Consider the following 22,098-nt stretch of genomic DNA (forward strand, 5'->3'; position numbering starts at 1 on the left):
ACAGCTGTTAACGAATGTTTGCACCTAAACCGTGCAGCCTGCTCGCCGCGCTCACATGAAGGTTTTCAGTTTAATCGTCTAACTTCGCCAGCTGAGCGAGTTCGTCCGGACGAAGCCACCGAGGTGCGTCTAACTCTCTGCGTCGCTGTGCTTTTTGCAGGGCGGGCGAGCCGGCGTCTCAGAACGGGCTGCCGTCTGACCAGGAGTCTCCCAGGGTTAGTTACCGCTCACTCACCTACCAGAAATACAGCGGCACCCTGCAGAGCCGCAGGGGCGCCGCTGCACCCTGAGCTGCACCCACATCACACACACGTCCTCGCATCAATCTCCAGCATTCATCGTTTGCTGCTCCTTTCTGATTATTAATGTCTTATTTTAAAACGAGTTTAGCTTTCCAGGTGTAATCTTCTTCTCTGATATTTGTTTACTGACATGAGGAATCACAGCTGATGGGCTGTTTTTAAGAAAGCCTGCAGATGCAGCCTTTGCACTTCAGCATCACCTTTGAGTTTGAGACCTTTTACTTTGGTGGGTCTCTTTTAATATGAACCAAACTTCCCTGATGTTCCAGTTTGTTCAGGCTGGACAAAGACGGGAGGAAAGCAGTGTTTCTGCTCTTTCACTTTCACACACAAGAACAAACCAGAGTTTTATCCACTCCTCATTTGTCTTCCCCTCCATCTCCTCTTCCTCTCTCTCAGCTCGACACTCCTGTCATCCTCTCCCCTCAGTTCCTTATGTTCCTGCTGGTTTATGTCATCATTTATAAACTCACCCTGTGGAATATGAATGACTGAGGATACAAACAGAAAGACACTCAGAATTAGCCTTAAAGCCACAAACTGCCACTTAAAGCATTTGTTCCATTTTCATAGAAGCGATTTTTTTCTCAAACAAAACCAAAGACAACTTAAATCAGTTTGTCAATCATTAAAACTGAGGCTGATTTATCCTGATGTTAAGAAGAAGCACGTCTTACTGTTCTTGTCTTACAATAAAACCTTTAAGTTTAGTTTGATCGATAACACTTTCAATTCAGTTCAGTTTTATTTGTACAGCACCAAATCAGAACAGTCGCATCAAACCCAGAGAAAAACAATCACATGACCCGCTATGAGCGAGCACTCTGGTGACAGCGGGGAGGACAAACCCCCTTTGAACAGGAAGAAACCTTTACGTTGTCAGTCTGTACTTCACGCTCGATTCCAAACAGATGAAATGAAATATGTAACAAATACCTTAAATAACTTAATAAAAATAGACACAGTTTGAAAAGATATCTTGATAAAGCAAAAAAGTCTTGAATTAAAAGTATAATAAAAATATTAATGATGTAAATTTATAACAAAGTAACTACAGTAATACAGGTTGTAGCCAGTATGAGGTGCCTTCAGCCTGTTGTTGCGATTTGCTCACTAAATATAGTAAATCATGACTCATGTTAGTTTTTGTTTGTAAGAACACGTGACGTTATATTTAAAGTCTATCATTGATGCCAAAGTTTAAAAAAATCCAAAAACAAAGAAGTGCACCTACCGCTCCACCTGTGCCTACGTCCACAGACCATTCATAAAACACGTGTCCATCCTTTTCATGTAACTCTGTTAAACACTCTATTATCTCTTTAATATTGTACTTATAAAACCATTAAAAGCATATTTGTGCATTAATGTAAGTTACACCGAATTAAAGAGCTGATCTATCAGCTGACAAAGTGGAAACTAAAGGGAAAGATGATAGTAACACATGTATAACTGCACTGTTTAACAGTGAACTCCATCAGTGGACACCAGAGGCAGCCCCGGACTTACATTTTCACCTCCAGCTTTCCTTCATGTTGTACTTACAGCCTTTACGACTCATTTGTCAGAAACCCATTCCTCATAAGGGACGTTAATACTGTGACATACACCCAGTGGCCACTTTAATAGGAACACTCTAAGTCCAATGCCATCGGACTTTTTGAACTTGCCTTAAAATCAATCTTGTGTTTCCGCTGAGGTCATAGTTGGCGTTGTGTAGCCGCTCCGCTGTATTCGGCCCCTGAGTGTACGTCCACTGCTGCTCGCTACATGCACTCATTGCACCTACAATCCATGTTAAAATCATTCCTCATGTAAAACTGATTCGCCACACGTCTCACCGTGTGAGTTTCTCCTCATTGTATGCTGTTGTATCACTGAGACGCTGTTTCCTGTCTTGTTTTCATTGTTTACTGTTGTCGTTTCCTTTTTTCTGTTCACGGTTTGTTTTTGCATGTAGATGCAGTTCGTTCAGTCGTTCCCCGACTAACACACATTCCCCAATAAACCCGTCAGAACCAACCAGTCCACGTGTTGTCCATGCATACTTTTCACTTTTCTCTCCATGTACACTGTTGGTGTTTGTGTTGCATGCTGTCACCATCATTAGCATTTCAGTTGGATGTTCTGTTTCTGCATCTAATGTTTTTCACCAGTTTTCATCCGGGGGCTTTCCTTTAGTGAAATATTTTTAGTTATTTTACAAAGTCAAGAAAATACGGAGCCCCGCAGAGGACATGGGAGAAAAAAAAATTAAGATGGACTTTTGCGAGATCTCGCAAAACAAACTCGGGATCTCGCAAAACAAACTCGGGATCTCGCAAAACAAACTCGGGATCTCGCAAAACAAACTCGGGATCTCGCAAAACAAACTCGGGATCTCGCAAAACAAACTCGGGATCTCGCAAAACAAACTCGGGATCTCGCAAAACAAACTCGGGATCTCGCAAAACAAACTCGGGATCTCGGAAAAGTTTTAGCCGCATTCTTCGGACGCCGGCTCGAAGCCAACCGGGAGGTCGAGGCACGATGTGCCGGGAAAGCGGTGTTCCTCCCGGCTGTAGTAGGTCTCGACCTCCCATTAGCTTCGAGCTAACGGGAGGTCGAAGGCCGAAGAATGCGGGCTCTCGCAAAAGTTTTGCGAGATCCTGCAAGAGTCAGTCTTAATTCAGTCTTAATTTTTTTTTCTCCCATGTCCCCTGCGGGGCTCCGTAGCTTCGAGCCGGCGTCCGATCCCGAGTTTGTTTTGCGAGATCTTGCAAAACTTTTGCGAGATCCCAAGTTAGTTTTGCGAGATGTCGCAAAAGGTCAGTCTTAATTTTTTTTTCTCCCATGTCCCCTGCAGGGCTCCGTAAGAAAAAGATCAGATAAGCAAAGTGTTTGGTCCACTGACAAATCCAGTATATTTCAGTTCACTCCAATAAATCAGCGTTCCTGCTGTAAAGAAGAGAAACAGTTTGTTCTACAGCGAGTCTGGTTTTACCTGTTTGGATTTAATCTGTACAACGTCTGCACAGGCTTACAGATCTAATCCTTCAAGTTACTGAAAATTATCTTCTATGTACAAGTTTATAATTCGCTAAGAAGGTTAGTTTCTAACGACTACTATCACGCCAAAGGTTCAGGCTCAAGTTTAAATTCAATGATAACAAAATCAGCGCAGTCTTTGGAGGATCGCATGGCTGTTGGCATCGGTTTAGCTCTTCAGTCATTAAGTAATTGTTCTAAGGAAAGACTGCTAAGCAGTAAAAAATGGTCTTTGCTGTCAGGTGCAAAAATGTTTAAAAATCAAACAAAAACCTGCTTCTGCGCCAGGCTTCAATCGTTCTTCTGGAATAGTTGGTTGGATTGAAGTGGCCCAGTATTTGGTGGAGAAAACACTGAAACAGGAACACTTGGATCTGGTCTAGTCTTTAACAGGCTCAAGTAAAATTCTTAGGAAAAACTGCTGCACTACATATATGTAATAGTAGTAAGTTGGGGCCCCTACATCTGATCCAGACTGTCCTTTGGTGAGAGTTCCTAGGATTGATCCAAGTCCTAACAAATCCCTTCAATAGCTGGTCGAATGTTTGAGAAGCAGAACGCTGAAGCCGTGAGGAAACACTCAAGTAAAATCTCAGAGGATAACCCGAGCCCAGTAAAGTCTTCAAGCATCAGTTTCGCTCTCCGTGAGATCTAAATGAAAGCTCCCGGGATCGGTCCAGCTCTTCAGTTAAAGCTCCCGGGATCGGTCCAGGATCGGTCCGGCCTTCGAACCGCCCATTCGTCCATCCCTTGAAGAGCTCAGTAACGGGGTAATAAGCATCCGGTTGGAGTGGGTGTGGTGTGGAAAAAGTCAAATCTGTTTATGATACTAGGCCAATCGCCTTCTCCCCTCACCAACAATGACGCCCAGTAATGACTTCCAAGCAATTTTGTCCATAATTGTTTGAGATTTTTTTTGGTGTGTTTTTTGGTCTCACCTGTGCTGGCTTCTCCCTGTCCTCCTCTTTCTTCACGCTCGCCACCGTGTTGTGCGTTTCTGAGTGGTGTTGGGACTGTGCATGTGGTAAAGAGTGTAATCACAGCATGTTTGCAATCTTAATTAATACAAATGTTGTTCTAATCACTGCTGAAATTCAGCTCAGCTCACACCCAATAACACTGAGCTAAAAAACCGCTGCTGTACGAGGCTGACGTAGCTGATGTCAGAGGCTCGGTGGGCCAATCAGAAGCCTGCATAGTTGTGTTGGTTTGAGCAGTTCAGAGGTAGGAAAGTGGGTTTATTAACCTGATACAGGTGACCTGTTCATGTTCAGCTTTGTAGTTTTATACTTGGACCATACTAGGGTAGCTTTGCATGATCAATACTTCAAATTACTTTGGGCCACTCTCCCATTAACCCACCTTTTTTCTGGTCCAAAGATTTCTGACCTTTGGACCAGCCAGTGGGTGGGGCTTTCACTCTCTGACATCATCCAGATCCAATTGTAGAAAAAATTAGATGAGATGGTGCTCAGAGCAGTCTGCAGGGTTTTGGTTCATTACTGCTTCCTCATTAGTAGAGACGTTGGTCATGTTTAATATGAGCGCCCACCACTGGAACAGGAGATGTATGACAGGAAGTTCGAATGGATTCACTTGACCAGTTGGCTGGCCAAAGTGGTGACGACACTGGAACCTCTGAGCCTCAGGTGTTGCCGCCAGTTTTCTTGGATTAACTTGTTTTTAATTAAGTTCTTGCCAACAGACATACTGCAGACCGCAGGCATGTGGTGTTCCTGCATCGGGGCAATTAATAACAACAATCATGTGGCCTGACATGAACTGAATGTCAGTTTAAAGGCAACAGAGAGCGAGATGATTGGATCCGTCAACTCAGAGTAGATGGACCCGATGGATTCCCTCAGCTGGTTTGGTTTAGTCCACTTTAATCTGCTTGCATTTTCCCAGGATTGGTCTTCCTGGAATATTTGACATCAGTTGGGTTTTAGGAGTTTTATGTGAGGCGAGGGCAGATAAGTGTAGATTCAGGAGAGGCTGACAGTCGAATCCTTCTGGTCTCGTGTTTTAGTTTGTCCAAACTGCTCTGCATGCTGCAGCTCTCATAACTCTGATTCACAGCTCTCCTTCTTATTTCACTCATAAACGAGTTTCTCCTCTGACTCTCTCTTCTGTGTCCAGGAGAACGTGGACGGGGCCGAGGTGGTGAACGGGGTGTCGGAGCCCAGCCCCGCTGGGTCTCCGGGGGCGTCTCGCAAGGGCAAGGCCAGCCAAGCTGCGACCCTGCCGGCCAAAACCCAACCTGACGCCCCCAAACCCCTGCTGGAGACCTTCCTGCACCGCAAACACGAGTGGGAGGGGCACAACAAGAAGGCTTCGAACAGGTGGGGATCACCTGCAGACACACCTGGAAAGAAATAATAACCCAAATAATAATAAGTTGCGCTTGTGAGCTGCTGTTATTGTAAGAAAATAAAGCTCAGCGATGAGGTCGACGTCTGCTCGTGTCCCTGCAGGTCGTGGCACAATGTGTACTGTGTGATCAACCTCCAGGAGATGGGTTTCTACAAGGATCAGAAGAGCGCCAGTCAGGGCATTCCCTACCACAGCGAGATCCCCATCAGCCTGAAGGACGCCGTCTGCGAGGTGGCGCTGGACTACAAGAAGAAGAAGCACGTCTTCAAGCTGAAGTGAGTTTCAGACCTGATAAACAAGTCTTTATTTATACTGGAGCAGTCAGAAACACATCACAGACAGCTTTAAGCAAAACGCTGCAGTTCTTTCATTTAAAGAAAGAACCTGACGGATGCCAGCGTGCGCAGTTTGAAGTTCCTGCTAATGTGTGTGTTCACCTCCGCAGGCTCACTGACGGCAATGAGTATCTTTTCCAAGCCAAAGATGATGTAAGTATTAAAACACAGTATTTCAGCCTCAGTGTTTGGTGCGTCGTTCAGTTTTAGTCAACATCGCTGTTATTGTTAGTCTTATATCTGCTTTACATTAGAAATATGTCGATCATTTATTTGTTTGGATTGGAAATACAATCCAACTTTATTTATGGAGCACTTTAAAAACAACATGACCAAAGTGCTTTCCAGTAGAAAACAGATCAAAGTTAAAAACTGTACATTAACCAGACAAACAAAGTTAAATAACAATGAAATGCATCAATGAAAAAAAGATATCAGTAAATGTTAAAACTGGTGCTGTCAGCGTTAATCTCGTTAAAATAGTGTTAATGCGGATCGCCCGAGAGTGGGACTGCACGCCGTCAATGCGTTAGCACGGTTAGCTCGCTTAGCTTGTTAATGCGTTAGCGCCGGAGATTTGCCGCGTTAATTCTGGTTGTGCTTACTGACCTCGAACCGATTTTGGCTGCAGAAATCTGTTAAAAATGTTTTAGTACAGCTTTGGTAAGCAGCACTGCTTGATGGATTGTCAGAGCATTACGGCTGCCGTAGGGAGGAGCTTCGCGGAGCAATCTGGGTCCAAAACTCCGTCCGCTTCAGGTCCCAAAGTCAAACGAACACTAAGAGTTAAAAACGGTCTAAATTCTTTCATCTTTAATTAAATCATCAGCGTTGCTGCTTTACCAGGTGTAACTATTAAGTTTAACATCCATGAAAACAGGATTTATTAAATTTAATGGAGTTAGAAGTTAACAGGAAGTTAGCTCGCTAGTTTACACCTAAACATTTCATACCATGTTCTGACTGAGAGATTTTTGAAACTAATTCAAACGTACAGCTCTGCTACCACTTCCAACATAAATGAAGAGAGAAAACTAAACAGCAGTGGCGTTTGCAGGGTTACTGAAGTTGGACTACCTGGTATATAATGTTGTGCTACGTGATTGCTAGCGACACAGCTATGTTAGCATAACATTAGCACAGTGAAGCTGGAGGATGAAGCCAACTTTTTTCCACTCGATAAAAGTTAACGTGACGGATTCTGGTGGTCAGGGACAAATGCAATCACATAGCAGGATGCTGTACACGGGCCAAACGTCAGTCAGGAGAACAACTGAGATTATTCATCCACAATACGAGGTTAGTCATTAATATACTGCAACAACATGGGAACAGAGCAGCTGCGAGAGAATTCAACATTAATGAATCAATGTTACGGAAGTGGAGGAAGCGCAGTTTTTGGCTTTCCCCATATTTCAAAAGTGCTCCATCTCTTTGCTGTGACTGTCGGCATAATTTGCAGATGATAATGGTTGTAGCCGCTGCGATGCTTTTGACCAAAACAGGCGCAGCTTGATGACATCATCAACATGCGCTATCGCGATAGAGCGTTATAGTCAAAATCTCTATCGTTGGCCAAATTTATATCGTTTCTATCGTATATCGTTTATATCGCCCACCCCTAGCTGACAGCACTAATTAAAACCAAATGAAAGGGTTGCAAATGATCTAAACAAGTGTACCCCGAAATGCGTTACATACGAGCGCTCACCCGGGTCATGGTGGTCGGACGTGCTCGAGTCGAAGGCCCAGGTCATGTGACCGTAGAGGGCGAGTGGTGTTACAGTGATTATGATGTAATGTTTCTTCCTTCGTCTGCTTTTGTTTAGGCCCAAATATTTCTGATCTCATTATCCTCACTCTTTTAAAACCACCTGTATCCCTGCAGCAGGTGAGCAGGTGTAGCCGGAGGTGACTCAACGTTATTAGCGAGTTGTTGTTTTTCTATCAGAGACATCATCAGCACTTCCTGCTGCTCTAACTGCTTCCTTCCTCTTTGTCTCCTTCTGCTCGTGCTCCAGGAGGAGATGAACACGTGGATCTCGACCATCACCGCCGCCGTGTCGGGCGAGAAGCCCGAGGTCACGCCCAGCAGCCACAGCACGCCCGCTCCCGCCGCACGCGCTCAGACGCTGCCGGCCACGGTCGCAGCCACGGCGACCGCCGAGTCCAGCCCAGGCAAACGAGAGAAAGACAAGGAGAAACGCTTCAGTCTGTTCAGCAAGAAGAAATAGACGCTGTTCTTCAGCCTCCCCTCCTCCTCCTCCTTCCCGTGGTGCTGTTTGGGGTCGCTCCTCGTTATCGAACGAACTTTGGTCAAATATTGTTGAAGATGTCCGACTTTTCTGCTCATAGCAACTGTCATAACCCAGAGCGCTCCAAATCTAATTACACTCGTGTAACCCAAAGCGTCGCCTCACATCATGTACTTAGAGAATAAGAGTTTTAACATTTGCAGCAGTTGCTATGTCAGGTCGCATCCCAAACAGCCTCTCCTTCTCTTCTTTCTTCCTCCTCCTCCTCGTCCTCTCCAGCATGCAAGCTCCGAGCCAAAACTCTCCACTCTGTGCCTATCAACCGTCCGGTCCGGCTCAGAGCTCCAGTACAGCTACAAACACCCCCCACCTGCTTCTCTGCTCAGATCAGGAGCAGGAAATACCCGAAATCTGACTGAAGTGGTTTAAAGGCGGGGCGTGGGCGTGTGGGCGGGGTCTGCGACGCTTCAGGCAGCTGCTGTCGTTTAAACAACAAGGAGAACGCGACGTTAGAGGAGTTCCCACTTTCTTTACTCTTATCGCTGTTTTCTGTATCTCCCGTTCTCCCCGGCTTTCCCGTGTTTGCGGTTCGTCTCGGCGGGTTTTCCTTCTCGTTTTTCGTTTAGTTTTTTGGGGAATTACTTCCTGTTAGAGTCCATCCTCAGCTTCCTATTTTTTTGCGAGGCCTTGTCTTTGCAAGATGACGTGTATCCCTCTGTAGCGGGGAAAACCGAGGCCACGGCGGGGTGATTCTTTGAGCCGTCGAAGCGCAGAGACGAGTCGCTCGGAGCTTTTCTGACGGTTCGGTTTGCGCAATAAAACCGCGAAAAGCAAACGGTCGTCGCGTCTGATTCCCGCAGCGACTCAGAGCGTTACCCTGCAGTGCTTTTGACTGTATGTATAACTTGTGTATAACAAACTGTTAAAAATAAACCTGTGTTTAATTTCACCTATTATTATTATTATTAATGCTATTAAGACCTACCGACCGTAATAAGCTTTGTTTGAGGATAATTTTCTTAACGGCGCGAACACTTAACCAACCCGAATGAAGGAGCCATCGAGTCTCGATGGGAGAATAACTGCGAATGTTCGTTAACTCGATCTTTTAGGCGTTCAATGAGGTTTCTTTTCTACTTTTGCATTTCTGGAACGTCTCCTTCGGCCCTTTGTTGGCGTTTTTCCTCCTGTTTTTCTGTCTCGCAGTTAAGCTAAGTCTAAGGTTTATTTAGAGCGGCAAGTATGAAGGCGTAGATGTACAAATAAAACACAAAGGTTACTTTAAGCATCGCTGTTGTTAGTGGATGAGCTGGTTTTAAAAAGCATTTACTGGAAGTGAGTAATGTTGGTGGCTTGCTTGTTGGCTTCAGCACTCGGTTCTTGTTTTCTTTAAGATTTCAGACTTTTATTGCCAATGACGAGTCAAGCTACAGCTACGGAAGTCCTTTCATGACAAAAGTCACACTTTTTTCTTTCCATTTTTTATGGCTTCTAGTTAATGAGATCAGAGCTTCACATTTGTTGAAGCTGAACAGGCTTCGCTCGCTGTAAGGATGTAGTTGTAAGCTAATGACGTACGTGATTCTTGAGCCGTCTCACGAAAAACAGTTTGTTTAGATTTAATAAAAGTTTTATTGGAGATTTTACACTAATCTGACATAAGTGCAGAAGATCTCCACTCGATTTGACTCGATGACTCATTAAATAAACTTTGAGAAAATAAACACTAGGTTAAGTCTTGGGCTGCTACTGGTCCCTCCTTTGATTACTGATTAATCTCTCGGGCTTTAAAACTTCAATAAACAACATGACAGAGATCATTTTCTTATTTGAAATATTTGCTTTACTCTCAGGTGCCATTTTTGCTCGATAAACTTTTGGAAATTAGTTTTTGAGATGAAGTCTCTTCTGTCCAGTTGCTGCACCACAAACTTTTGCCCCGCTTGGATGGAAATCACGTACACAGTAAATGACCTGCAAGCCCAACTTTAACACCGACGTCGTTCCTAATCTGGAGTTATCGATTAAAATAGCTGCCAGAAAAGGCAAGTTCAGATTTAAAGGTGATTTTTCAGCTTACATATATATGTACATTTATTGTTACAAATGTTGTCATTAAGGGACTTCCGTAGGTGAACAAAAGTGAACAAAAACACCGAAACGAGCCCGAAACTATAAAAAACGTGGGTGTGTATGTTTTTCCACAGCTGGTGGTGGGGTTAGAAGGGGCGGGGCTTGAAACATCTTCACTCTGATTGGCCCTGAAATACTTCCTGTTCTCTTTCTGTTCTTTTGTTTTTTTGTGCTTAATTTTCTGGCGATTTGATAAATATGTTGTGCATTCCTGTCACTGTAACCATAGTAAGATGAGATATTTCCTCATACTGCACAATCAATAATGCCACGATGGGAGGGTGGGCGGGGCCGGGGTTCGTAGGTGACGTAGTTGGAATGACGTGGACCGGGGGTCACTGCTAGTTGGATCTGCACCCGTAGACTTTTCCCCATCTCTGTTACATATGTGCAAAAAAGCCATTAAAATGCTTTTAAAAAGAAACCGTGAGACTGATTTTTATTTTTTCAGCGAATGTGTGTGCGTGTGTCACTTTTGCACAGTTCTGTAAATACAGACAAAGTACAGCTGTGAGTGATTAGTATCTATAAACTGATTTTATTTATGTGGCTCCTGTTCTCGACAGTACGGAGAAGCTTTAAGGCCACGTTAAGAGAGGAAGTCCACATGTGCAGGTTACTGTTGTTATTTTAAGATAAACGTCCACACTTGCTGTGGCCTCTGAGTTAGTGAGGTCGTACAGTTTTAGTAATAAAGGAGGACATGATTTCTGTTTAATGCATAAACACGGGCTGTTAATGTGAAACGTGTTATGCTGCTCAGACAGAAAACGATGATGCATGTTTACATGTATGATGCATCCAGCTGATCAGTTTGTTTCATCAACTATCTAAACGTCTTGTCGAGGGCACAGCAGCGGTTTGTCTTGAAACAACTTTTTCTCAAAATGATCAACAATATTATTTTCCTTAATGTGGCCCTAGTAATCTGTCGTACAACAGTTATCTCGACCTAGAAATAAAACTAACTGTGGGCAGCACGTGGTGATGGTGGGAGGTCCTTTAGCAGTTTTTATCAGCTTTGACATTGATATGACACAAATCCAAATCACTGTTATTTTACGTTTATTTTGTCTTTAATAAACTTCCATAGAGGGTATAAAAACTGCACAAAGCACCTGGACAGGTGTGCAATCCCTCACCTGCAGCCAGCTTACACTCAGGAGTCAACTTCATGCTCGTGTTTGGATGGTGGGAGGAACCCGGGGAGAACCCACGCAGGTACAAGGAGAACGTGCAGATTCAAACCCAGGACCTTCCTAATGTGAGGCAGCACTGTGTGCTAACCACTGCACCACCGCGACACGTTAATGATGGTGAGCTGGAGGTTTTCTGTGTGAGGTGCTGTGTTTAGGATTTGTTTACAGTGATGAACTTTAGAAGTCGAGCTGAACAGCAGCGCCGCTGTACGGGCCAACATCAGCAGCACATCAACACGCTTTCAGCACATCGCTCGGTTCCTGCACAAGTGTTCAAAGGCAGTTTTTAAAATGAAATTAGGTTAGAATCAAAGAACGTGACAATGCTCGTAAGTTTAACTTCTACAGTTATTCCATTTATTATTGTATTATTTATTCCTACAGTTACAGACACAGATGGCATCAGGCTTCGGGTTAGAACGGAAAAGAGGAAAACTTGGAGTCAAAAAGAGTCTGAAGAATGAGAATGAAAAGGAGGGAAGATGTGGGGGCAAATAAAACGTGTGTAGAGACGGAGTTGTTCAAACTGCTTGAAAATGTGTCTGGGACGAACGGCAGGACTAAAATAATCAGACGTCATCAATATCACAGAAAAGAGACACAATAGCTGTTATTGGGGGTTATCGTCAATAATCATGTGAAAGTTGGTTTGTTTGTTTTTTAAGAAATCTCTATTTTAACCACAAGATGGCGCCAGTTGAACAGCAGGGCTGCAGTTTGTGGACCAAGTGAGAAAGCAGCTCCACATGAGCATAAAAAACACATGAAGGGCCAAAATACATTTAGCCTCACAGATTCGGAGCCGCTTCACAACAATCACAGGAGCACCTGTGAGGAGCACCTGGCATTAGTGTAGAGGAAGAACTCCCTTTTGACAGGAAGAACTTATTTTTCCAAATGGATCATCACAGCTTAGCCATGGTCCACCTGATTGATCTTTATTATTTATTTTATTTATTTTTAACTTTTAAGTCATTACAAACAGAACAGACATGACTGGGGGATAAGAAAGAGAAATACACAGACAAGAAAAGGAGAGGGAAGGAAAACTATCAGCTGGATCACCTGCTGGAGAGAGGCCACAGCAACAACCTAGATAAGTACAGGTAACGGTAAGTAATAAATATTGAGTGTTACTGAGCAGCACGCCAGACCGGCAACACACAACATGCTTTGAGGCAGCAGCTAAAGAAGATACAGTGTGTGTCTGTGAGCACCTGTGTGATCTAGAGGCTCCCCAGAGTGTGAGAGTCCATGGAGGACCACCGGAGGGACAGCCACGCCACCCACCCAGAAAGAGCTGAGGAGAGTCCAAACTGGCAGGGGGTTACCCAGCAGCCACCGTGCAGAAGCTACGGGGGCTACTGAGCTCTAGTTAGCAGTCTGTGGTTGCAGACTAGTTACCAGCCTTACCTGAGCACTGCAGCCTGTCATCCTAATATGGTCTCAAAAAGAAGTGTGATGTCCATCTTTTATATACAGTCTGTGGTTTAAATGTTTACTGTTTTAGCAGATTAACGATTTCTGCTCATGCTCATGTTTCTCCTGTTGTTTGGGACACATGTCACTTTTCTGTCCGACCTCAGCACCGCGGACAGCGCCTCCCTCCCTGCTGCTGTTGGGATTTGTAGTTTTCTAAATTCTTTTCCTGTGACGTGTGTATCCCAGAGAACACAAAGCCCCAGAGTGCTTTACGGCCGTGCGTCCTCTCCAGTGGAGCAGGGGTGTTTCTCTCCCGAGCTGCGCCAAGCGCACCACACATCACCACAGGAAGAGCCACACCTTCAAAATAAAACCCAAGATTTGAGATTTACCAATAAAACGTTGAGTGAGTCAGAAAGAACCAGAGGCTTCTGGTTATTAGACCAGTGTTTCCCATCATCAGCTGTGCCATAGACTGTCTGGTTCCACCTGATTAGTACTCTAAACGACAACAGGCAGAACAATTACATTCTCTTCCACTAGAGGGTGGTACCACTACCTGCTCTAATTAAATGAGTTGCCAACTGCCAGTAAAACAGAAAAGGACAAAGAAGAAATTGAATCATAGTCATGCTGTGAGACGATGCAGCTACAATAGATAAATATCTATTGTATGAGTAGTGGTCAGAAGAGAGCAAAAAGGTATACTGGGAACAAGCCAAGTCTGCTATAACTGGTGTACAGGGAAAAATGATCAATATGCTTTTTGTGACATTTTTGTTTGGTGGTGTGCCGTGTGATTTTTCTGAAATATGTGCTGTGGCTCCAAAAGGCTGGGAAACATTGTATTAGACCACTGATTAGTGTTACCATATTAGAATATTTATCATAAAAACGGTAACAAACACTGAAGGACAGGCTGGTTTTCTGAGCTTGCTTCAGACATGTGAGCAAAGAAAACCACATCATCTGCGCAGGAAAGAGATCCTGAGAGCAGCAAACCAGCGCCCTGACTGCACCCAGAAAGTCATAATGTGTGCCAAAGGGCAAGAGCGTCAATAAAAACTACCAGCCTTGGGTTAATAGAACATTACCTATTATTATGTTGGTACTGTTTTTGTAATTTTTGAGTATTTGAAGAAAGCTTATCATAATTATGTTTCATGTTTGTTCTACTGCACTTTATTTTTGTCCTAGAACACGACCCCTGTTATGTTGGTTTTTTTGTAACCTTATACAGATGTAATCTGTCATCCATCTTTCTTCGAACAGAAGAGTTTAACATGCTTTTATTTTGAAAAACGTTTTAACATGTTTTAATGTTTTGTGTCTTGTTCCATTTAATCTGAACAAGCCCCTAAAAACAGTCAGTGCTCACTGTCGGCCTCTCTGTTTTTATTACCACTGTTCATTTTAAAGCTCAGTTTTTAAAACCGTATGATGTAACTACAGCCCAGCAGCAGTATATTAATGACTAACCTTATATTGTGGATGGATTATCTCAGGTGTGAGGTAATCCATCGATTCCCTAACCATCGGGAACCCTCACGTTAACTTATACGGAATGGAAAGAAAATTAGCATTTATCCTCCAGCTTCACTGTTTATGTTATGCTAACATAGCTGTGTAGCTAGCCACCACGTAGCACGTCATTATATAGCAGCTAGCCCAACTTCAGTAGCCCTACAAACGTCACTGCTGTTTAGTTTTCTGTCTCCATTTATGTTGGAAGTGATAGCAGGTCGTATATTTATATGGTATATTATGTTTAGGCGGAAACTAGCGAGCTAACTCCCTGCTAACGCCGTTCTCCGTTAAATTTCATAAATCCTGTTTTCATGGATGCCTGGATGTTAAACTTAATTGTTACACCTGGCAGAGCAGCCACACATGATGTCAGACTTAAAGACCGGATAAACTTAACTTAAAATTTAAAGAACTTTATTGTCATTGTAGTTATTCAACGAAATTTTTTGGTAGCTTACAGAGGCCAGCAGCAATAAAACAAGAAGCAGCATAGTAACATAATAACCACGTAAAGGTAGTAAAAGTATAAAATATAAAGTAAGAAGAAGGCACTTAGCACAGTAAATAAAAATACAACAGTATTTACAGTGTGGTAGTTTAGTGCAAACATTAATGCCCAGTACATGACTTTGTACATTAGCAGCAGACATGACGTGGGGTAAAGGAGAGAGGGAGAGTTAGCTATGATGTGTTGGGGACGGGTGACACAGGCTGCAGCTTTGGGGAAAAAGCTGCTCTTTAGTCTGTTTGTGCGGGTTGTGATTGGCCTGTATCTCTTCCCTGATGGGAGGGGTACAAAAAGTCTGTGACCTGGATGGGTTGGATCCTTGATCATGCAGCTAGCTGGCTTCTGTAAACAGCTAGCATAGACCGTGTCGAGATTTGGGAGTTTGGTTCCAATGATCCCCTGGGCAGTTTGACGGTCCGGGTCAGAGCTTGATGGTTTTCTGCAGTGCAGCTGAAGCACCACACTGTGATGCAGTGACAGAGGATGCTCTCTGCTGTGCTTTCTTCACTAAGTGGGATGTGTTAATAGTCCATGTGAGATCTTTTGTTATGTGTAGGCCCAGGAATTTAATGTCATTCACCCTCAGCTTCCTCACCATTTATGTGGAGGGGTGGTCGTGTTGTTTTCTTGGCTCTTCTGTCTCTACATCGATCTCCTTTGTTTCGGCAGTGTTCAGAACCAGCTCGTTGTTTCCACACCATCTGATTAGATGTTGGACGTCCTCTCTGCAGTGAGACTTGCTGTCTGACATCCTTCCCACTATTGTAGTGTCATCAGCAAACTTCACGACGGTGTTAGAAGAGGAGTGGATGGGTTTGCAGTCGTGTGTGAATAGAGTGAAGAGAGCTGGAGTGAGAACGCAGCCCTGCGGTGCTCCTGTGTTCATGGTGATAGCAGATGATGTAAGGTTGCCCACCCTGACCTTCTGTGGCCTGTTTGTAAGGAAATCCAAAATCCACGAGCAGATCCATGATAAAGAGGCTGATAAAATATCAGAGAAAATAAAATCATTTCCAACAACATCAAAGTGTCATACACATAAATACGATAACATCATGTAAGTAACTGAGTACTTTTACTGTGCCTGCTTTTAACTTGAGGTATTTTGATGCTGAAAACTTTGGACAATACAGGTCCAAACTCCGCTTCAAGTCCCAAAGTCAAACGAACACCTGTCTAAATTCTTTCATCTTTAATAAAATGATTAGTGTGAAACCCTCTGACGTCATGCTGTTGAGTCTGAGTAAAAGTACTCCGTCACTTCCTGATTCCGCGGAACCGACAGCTGAGCTGCGGACCTTTTAATGGTGCTTTTATTTTAGAAGGCTCAGCATCGGAAGTTGGGCGCAGTGCTGTGTCGCGTGTCCGCTGATGCGCGTGCTCGTCACGTCGGGAAAAGGAGCGAGCAAACGTCACAGACTCCTGGCTCAGGAGGCTCCCCGCTGCACGCGACAGTACGCTCCTCGAAGCAGAAGCTCCGGCTGTGCCTCCGCCTGCTCCGCCCGTGAGTCTGCCTGCGGGTGGAGGATGCTCTGCTCCTCCTCCCGCTGTGGGGAGTCAGGACTTTCCTCTCCGTCATCCGGCCGGGATGCTGCGCTGTGAGCCCGGGGCTGCTCCCCGCCTCTGCCCGCTGGAGTTGGCTCATCTGCCGGGATTAAACACTCGCTGTCATCCTCTCCTCCGCTGCGCGGTCGCTTCTTCTTCGTTGATTTTGCGGCTCTGGGTCGTTTGACTTCCTGACTGCTGGTTTTACTCGCGCGCAGATTTGTGAATGAGCCGCGATCCTCCCGGGGAGAAGGTGCTGTGAGCGCGCGGGGGGCAGGATGGAGGCGGCCGGTCGGGATGGAGGATTAGAGCACGGAGGGATTAAATCCTCCACCAGCCGCTGACTTTGGTTTTGTGGGTTTGGAGAAGTTTCCAGACTGTTCGCGTCCTCCGTGTTTTTGAGGAGTGGGTGGAAGGAGTGAGAGAGTGATAAACGTGGAAAAGTTTCTCGCGTGGTGATTCCAGCTGCAGTGAAACGGCTCTGAGTGGGGAGGCTCGGCGGGAGCAGCTCCCGGGGAATCGCGGAGATGATGAAGGTCTCACGGTGCTGAAACCAGAGGACTCAGACTTTACGCGAGGATTACAGTCACGGCATCACATGAACGGAGGAATATGAACCATCACATTTACGGTAAATCTCGGAGCTGACGTCCAATCAGCTTCTGCGCGTGCATCGTGATGAAGAGTCGAAGGAAGTCCGAGTCCTGAAGCTGTGGGCGCGAACTTTTCTTCAGACGACAGCCGAACTCGGTGACTCCGGCTCAGGCAGGTGACCCCACTCACAGTTCCGTTACCGGGTCTCTGGATCCAGAGGGAGGAGCTGCGGGAGCGGGCGGGCGGTACCGGAGCCCCTCAGATGAGCGAATATGTCGGACCGGAGCGCCCCGGGCTGCCGGCTCAGACTGGACTGGGTCTACGGGTACCGGGGGCACCAGTGCCGGAATAACCTGTACTACACGGCGGGGAAGGAGGTGGTGTACTTCGTGGCCGGGGTTGGAGTGGTTTACAACACCAGAGAGCACAGCCAGCGGTTCTACCTGGGACACAATGACGACATCATCAGGTGAGCCCCCTGCACAGGTCACGTGATGGGTTATCGATCGAGACTTCCAGGTCTCAGAATCAATATCTCTGAGTCACAGCATGAGCCTCCCTAACAACCCGGATCGCTCTGCTATGTCACATTAAATGGTGCCGAATTAGCGGTTGGACGTTATTTTTCATTATAAATCCGAACATGTTCCAACGTCGCTCACTGACTCGCTGAGATCCTCACAAATCCTAAAAACCTTCAGATTCTCAGGCGAGTTCTGAAACGTCTTTTTTCTCTTTACTTTCTCTAAGCATGTTTCTGACACCCTGAGAGCCAGTGATTCACACTGAATTTATAAATATGTGTTTCGTGTGTGTGTTCACAGTTTGTGTGATTTAAGAGTCATTTTGCCATAAAAAACAAGTTAAACCAAAGTGTCGCTGTCCCTGCTGTGTGAGCTTTTCATAAAGGGAAAAGCAGTAGAAGATCTGATGGTCCTCCTGGCTTCCTGTTCCTTCAGTCTGTTGCACATTATCTCATTAGTGGCCTTTTAAACATGAGCATTGTGATTGTGAGAGTGATAATCCAAGATAAGATCTGCAAACATAAAACTTTCTGTTTTATCTGTGGAGTCTGATTCAGTAAGGCTAAACCCTGAAGCAAAGAGATACTACAAAATATCATAAATGACATTAAAGGTACTGTTCGTAAAACCCTGCGGTAAATTCAATGACAACATTCACCACAAGGGGGCAGCCTTTAAAAAAAATCGTCTTTTCTAATATTTTAAATAGAACGGCAATAATAAAGCAGAACGAAAACACAGAAATCCAAAAATAAAACGGTCTCTCGTTCCTGCAGCCAATAACAGTTGTCGTGGTTACGTTGTGGGAGGAGCATTGCAGGTCACGGGGTGTAATTCCACTGTAACTCTGGCAGGGACATGAATCCTGTGCAGATGTTGAGCTACCATAAGCTTCAGTAATGCTGACTTTAATCGCCTGTGAAAGTTCCAGTAAACACCTCAGACCATTTAAATGTGTCGGGCTGTAGCCTGACTGCTGGTGGTGCAACATGTGGCAGCACAAGATAAACTTTGTCTGCATGGTGGAAATGTGGTGAAGCTTATAATTCTTAAAAACGACAACGTTATTAAACAAAAAGAAGCAGAGAAAGGATATTCGTTACACTCAGTCCTGTGACTCATCTCGGTGCTTTTGTCTCTTTTGAGATGTTTTTTGGACCTTCGTGGGTTTTTTTTTATCGCTCCCACACAGTTTGGTTTGTCCTTCAGTTTGACAGAAGTTCAAATCTAAACACGAGCAGGTTTACACCGAGACAGGAAGCATGTTAACATAATAATGTTTTATATTTTTGTTGCTGTTGCACAGTGGTGGTTGTGCACTCGTTTCACAGCTGCTTTAATGTTGTGTGAATTTGAGTTTTTCATCCTCAGTTTACAGCTTTAAATATCTGTTTTTATTTCCACACCTCCTTACCTCACTGCTTATTTATGATATTTATTTAACCCTTGGTGGCCGTTAGCACACCATCATGAAGCAACAGACAACTGTGGAAAACAAAAAAGCATCGTGTTCAGAGAAATCCTGCGAACCACTCTCAAGGCAGCTCGTGGATGTGCGTGGACTAATTAATTCAGAGTGAAACCAGCTCACAAACACCTAAAAGCTTTAATCTGGGATTATCTGACACTTATGTAACACGAGTCTGTTTCCCCATCAGGACTTTTTAGCTAGTTTGCATCGCTTTGAGGGCAATTTTGGCACTTTGTTGGGGATGTGAGGTTTTCACAGTGTGATGGCTGTGGAGGAACACATCACAGGGCACAGTCAGTGGGTCCACAGAGCCTTAAAGGGGCGAACACAGCGTGCTGACCTGTGAGGCATGAGACGGTGTGCATGCATTGGCTGTGCAGGTAGACGTGATCGCAGCACAGGCGTGGACGTTTTACACTAAGCACACACACGAAGGAAGAGCAGCACTCGATTGGCTCAGACTTCATTTTGACAAAGCACAGATTTGATTCCTGAGTTATTTTTTAAAGATACTAATAAACTCTTTGAGTCTCTCTTTCAAACTGGAAAAATTCCCAGCAGCATCGGGAATGTTAGTTCCCTCCTGTCAGACCAGTTTCTCCTGCAGGATTTGGTCTCAGTAAAACTTCCTGTGGGAAGCTGCTCCTGGATTTGGAGCCACTGAGATAAAACAGACTTTTATATGAAATCTTTTTTGGAGTCGGGGCTGCTTGTGGAATAATTTTGCCCTTCTGGTCGGTCGCGTTTTATCTCTGGGAACATTTTCGACATTTTGAATGAAAAGTTGAAAAAGCCCTGAGCTGAGGCGAGAAGCAGCAGAGGGATTTTCTCTGAGAGCAAATTGGAGCGAGTGGAGGAGGGAGATGATTCAGCGAGGTCGCTCATTCACAACACACACACACACACACACACACACACACACACACACACCTGTGTATTCACCAACACTGAACAGCCTGTGAGTCACTGCAGCAGCAGCAGGCGTGTTTGGACAGTTTATATGGCAAGTCAGCTGCAGCCTGGAGCGTGTGTGTGTGTGTGTGTGTGTGTGTGAGACTAATTGAATAGCTGGATGCTGTCTCTCTGTCAGGGTTGTTAAATTTGTGTTTGTGCCAAATTTTCCCTCAGAGCTGACTGCAGGTTTCTGCTGACCAAAGTTATTAAGACCTGTCAGTCACAGTTTAAATTCAGATCGTTAATTAAAATAAATACATTTAGTAACATCTGAAAAAATACCAAAAGGAACATCAGTAAAATCCTCAGATTATTAAGAACAAAGTCAAATGAAGGAATAGTAAAGAAAGCTGAAAAATACTGAAATGTACGTCACAAATAAAATCCAGAAGATAAAATAGAAAAATTCCTTAAAAAGATTGTATAAGAGATTCTAATTTTTTTTTATATAAACTATCCAAAAGACGTGAATATATCTGGAAAACTAACAAAAACTTCCACTGAAAATAATCTGCTAACCAAACAAACAAACTGTCCTAAAATCTGCACGAATGTAAAAACATGAAAGAAAAATCAATGTTTCGGAAAAAATTCCATAAAAAGTAAAATGTTAAAAATGACATAAGAAATACAAATAAAACAGGATTTTCTACAAACATTAGGCTAATAAAATGTCAGAAAATAAAATGAATATCATGTGTTTTTAAAAAGTTAAAAAAAATACCTTAAAAAAGGGGAAATATGAAAAATACTAAAAAGGTAAAATTTCTTAAAAGTATAACAAACTCAAATTTTAGATCAATATTTTTAAATATCCTAAAAATATTTTAAAAGTATGTTTTAAATATCTAATACATGTTTTTACCCACAGTCGTTTCTCAAAAGTCTCAAAATCATGATTGACTTGAATAATGATAAAAAACACAGAAGAGACACAAAACTAGACAAGTTAAAAAAGAGATTGTTAAACAGACGCACGCACACACACACAGTTTTCTTCATGCTGCCTGAACATTCGTCACAGTCGAAAAAGAAAAACGTGTTTGTGTGGATTTAAAAAGAGGACGACGCGGTGAACAGCGTGTCCCCTTCAGGCCACCGTCCGGTGCTGCGTCTGCTTCTCGGTCTGGAGGAAATGTCTCTGGTCCCGGCTGATGTATGGGCCTCTTCATCAGCCAGAGGGGAAATGTGCCAGCTCGCCGTCACAGTCCGAACGGACGGAGACCAGCTCTGCTCTCAGAGCTTAAAAATATCCTTAATGGCTCCAACCAGAGCACGTCTGACCTCCATCCTGCAGCTGCTGTCTCCACCTGATTTTGCAGTCCTGGGTTTAACGGCACCTTTAAACCTGGACCTGTTTTTTTTGTTGTTGTTTTTTTTTTAGGTCTGAACTAGTCGCAGGAAACAAAATATTAGAGTTCAGGTGAACAGAGCAGGTAGCAGAGATACCAGTGTTTACTTTCAAAATAAAAGCTCTGGCTTACTGTTGAAGCCATTGTTTTTACTCGGACCGCAAACGGTCTGTTTCCAGTTTGTGTTGCACTCTTCTTAACACCACGGCGATCTGTTCCTGACCAAAGACCAATCAAAAGAGTTCACACAGTCTGTACAATAACACAGAGAAACCCAACAATCATATGACCCCCTATGAGCAGCACTTTGGCGACAGTGGGAAGGAAAAACTCCCTTTTAACAGGAAGAAACCTCTGGCAGAACCAGGCTCAGGGAGGGGCGGGGCCATCTGCTGTGATTGGTTGGAGGTGAGGGGAGAAAAAACAATCATGAGATTTTTGCTGCACTGATCTAGCAACAACTGGCAACCAGTTGGGACGTTTTCATTTCTTCCCTAGCAACCCGGTGGTTGCCAGGTTGAGTGACTGAGGCCTTCAGTAGCTTGTTTCAGACAGGAGGAGCCGATGGGCTCCACAG

The 22,098-nt window shown here is 44.2% G+C and overlaps 2 protein-coding genes across 10 annotated transcripts in view; both read left to right on the forward strand.

Annotated features, from left to right (window-relative positions):
• LOC113034882 (spectrin beta chain, non-erythrocytic 1) overlaps positions 1 to 9,241 on the forward strand; it is a 99,123-nt gene extending 89,882 nt beyond the window's left edge. For 5 of the 6 annotated variants that reach the window (XM_026190024.1, XM_026190026.1, XM_026190025.1 and 2 more), the window contains 5 exons: positions 161 to 215; positions 5,469 to 5,671; positions 5,804 to 5,977; positions 6,148 to 6,190; positions 8,059 to 9,241. In XM_026190024.1, the coding sequence (XP_026045809.1) occupies positions 161 to 215; positions 5,469 to 5,671; positions 5,804 to 5,977; positions 6,148 to 6,190; positions 8,059 to 8,271 (688 nt within the window). In that variant the 3' untranslated portion in view covers positions 8,272 to 9,241. Of the gene's footprint in view, positions 1 to 160; positions 216 to 701; positions 953 to 5,468; positions 5,672 to 5,803; positions 5,978 to 6,147; positions 6,191 to 8,058 lie in introns of those variants that run through there. The other variant, XM_026190027.1, reaches the window with a different exon arrangement.
• A 7,258-nt stretch (positions 9,242 to 16,499) lies between these two features.
• LOC113034728 (echinoderm microtubule-associated protein-like 6) overlaps positions 16,500 to 22,098 on the forward strand; it is a 66,652-nt gene continuing 61,053 nt past the window's right edge. For 2 of the 4 annotated variants that reach the window (XM_026189689.1, XM_026189691.1), the window contains exon 1: positions 16,500 to 17,689. In XM_026189689.1, coding sequence (XP_026045474.1) covers positions 17,493 to 17,689 — 197 coding nt within the window. In that variant the 5' untranslated portion in view covers positions 16,500 to 17,492. The remainder of the gene's footprint in view (positions 17,690 to 22,098) is intronic. The other 2 variants (XM_026189692.1, XM_026189693.1) reach the window with 1 other exon arrangement.

The sequence above is a fragment of the Astatotilapia calliptera genome, chromosome 13, assembly GCF_900246225.1.
Source record: "Astatotilapia calliptera chromosome 13, fAstCal1.2, whole genome shotgun sequence".
Classification (NCBI taxonomy): Eukaryota; Metazoa; Chordata; class Actinopteri; order Cichliformes; family Cichlidae; genus Astatotilapia; species Astatotilapia calliptera.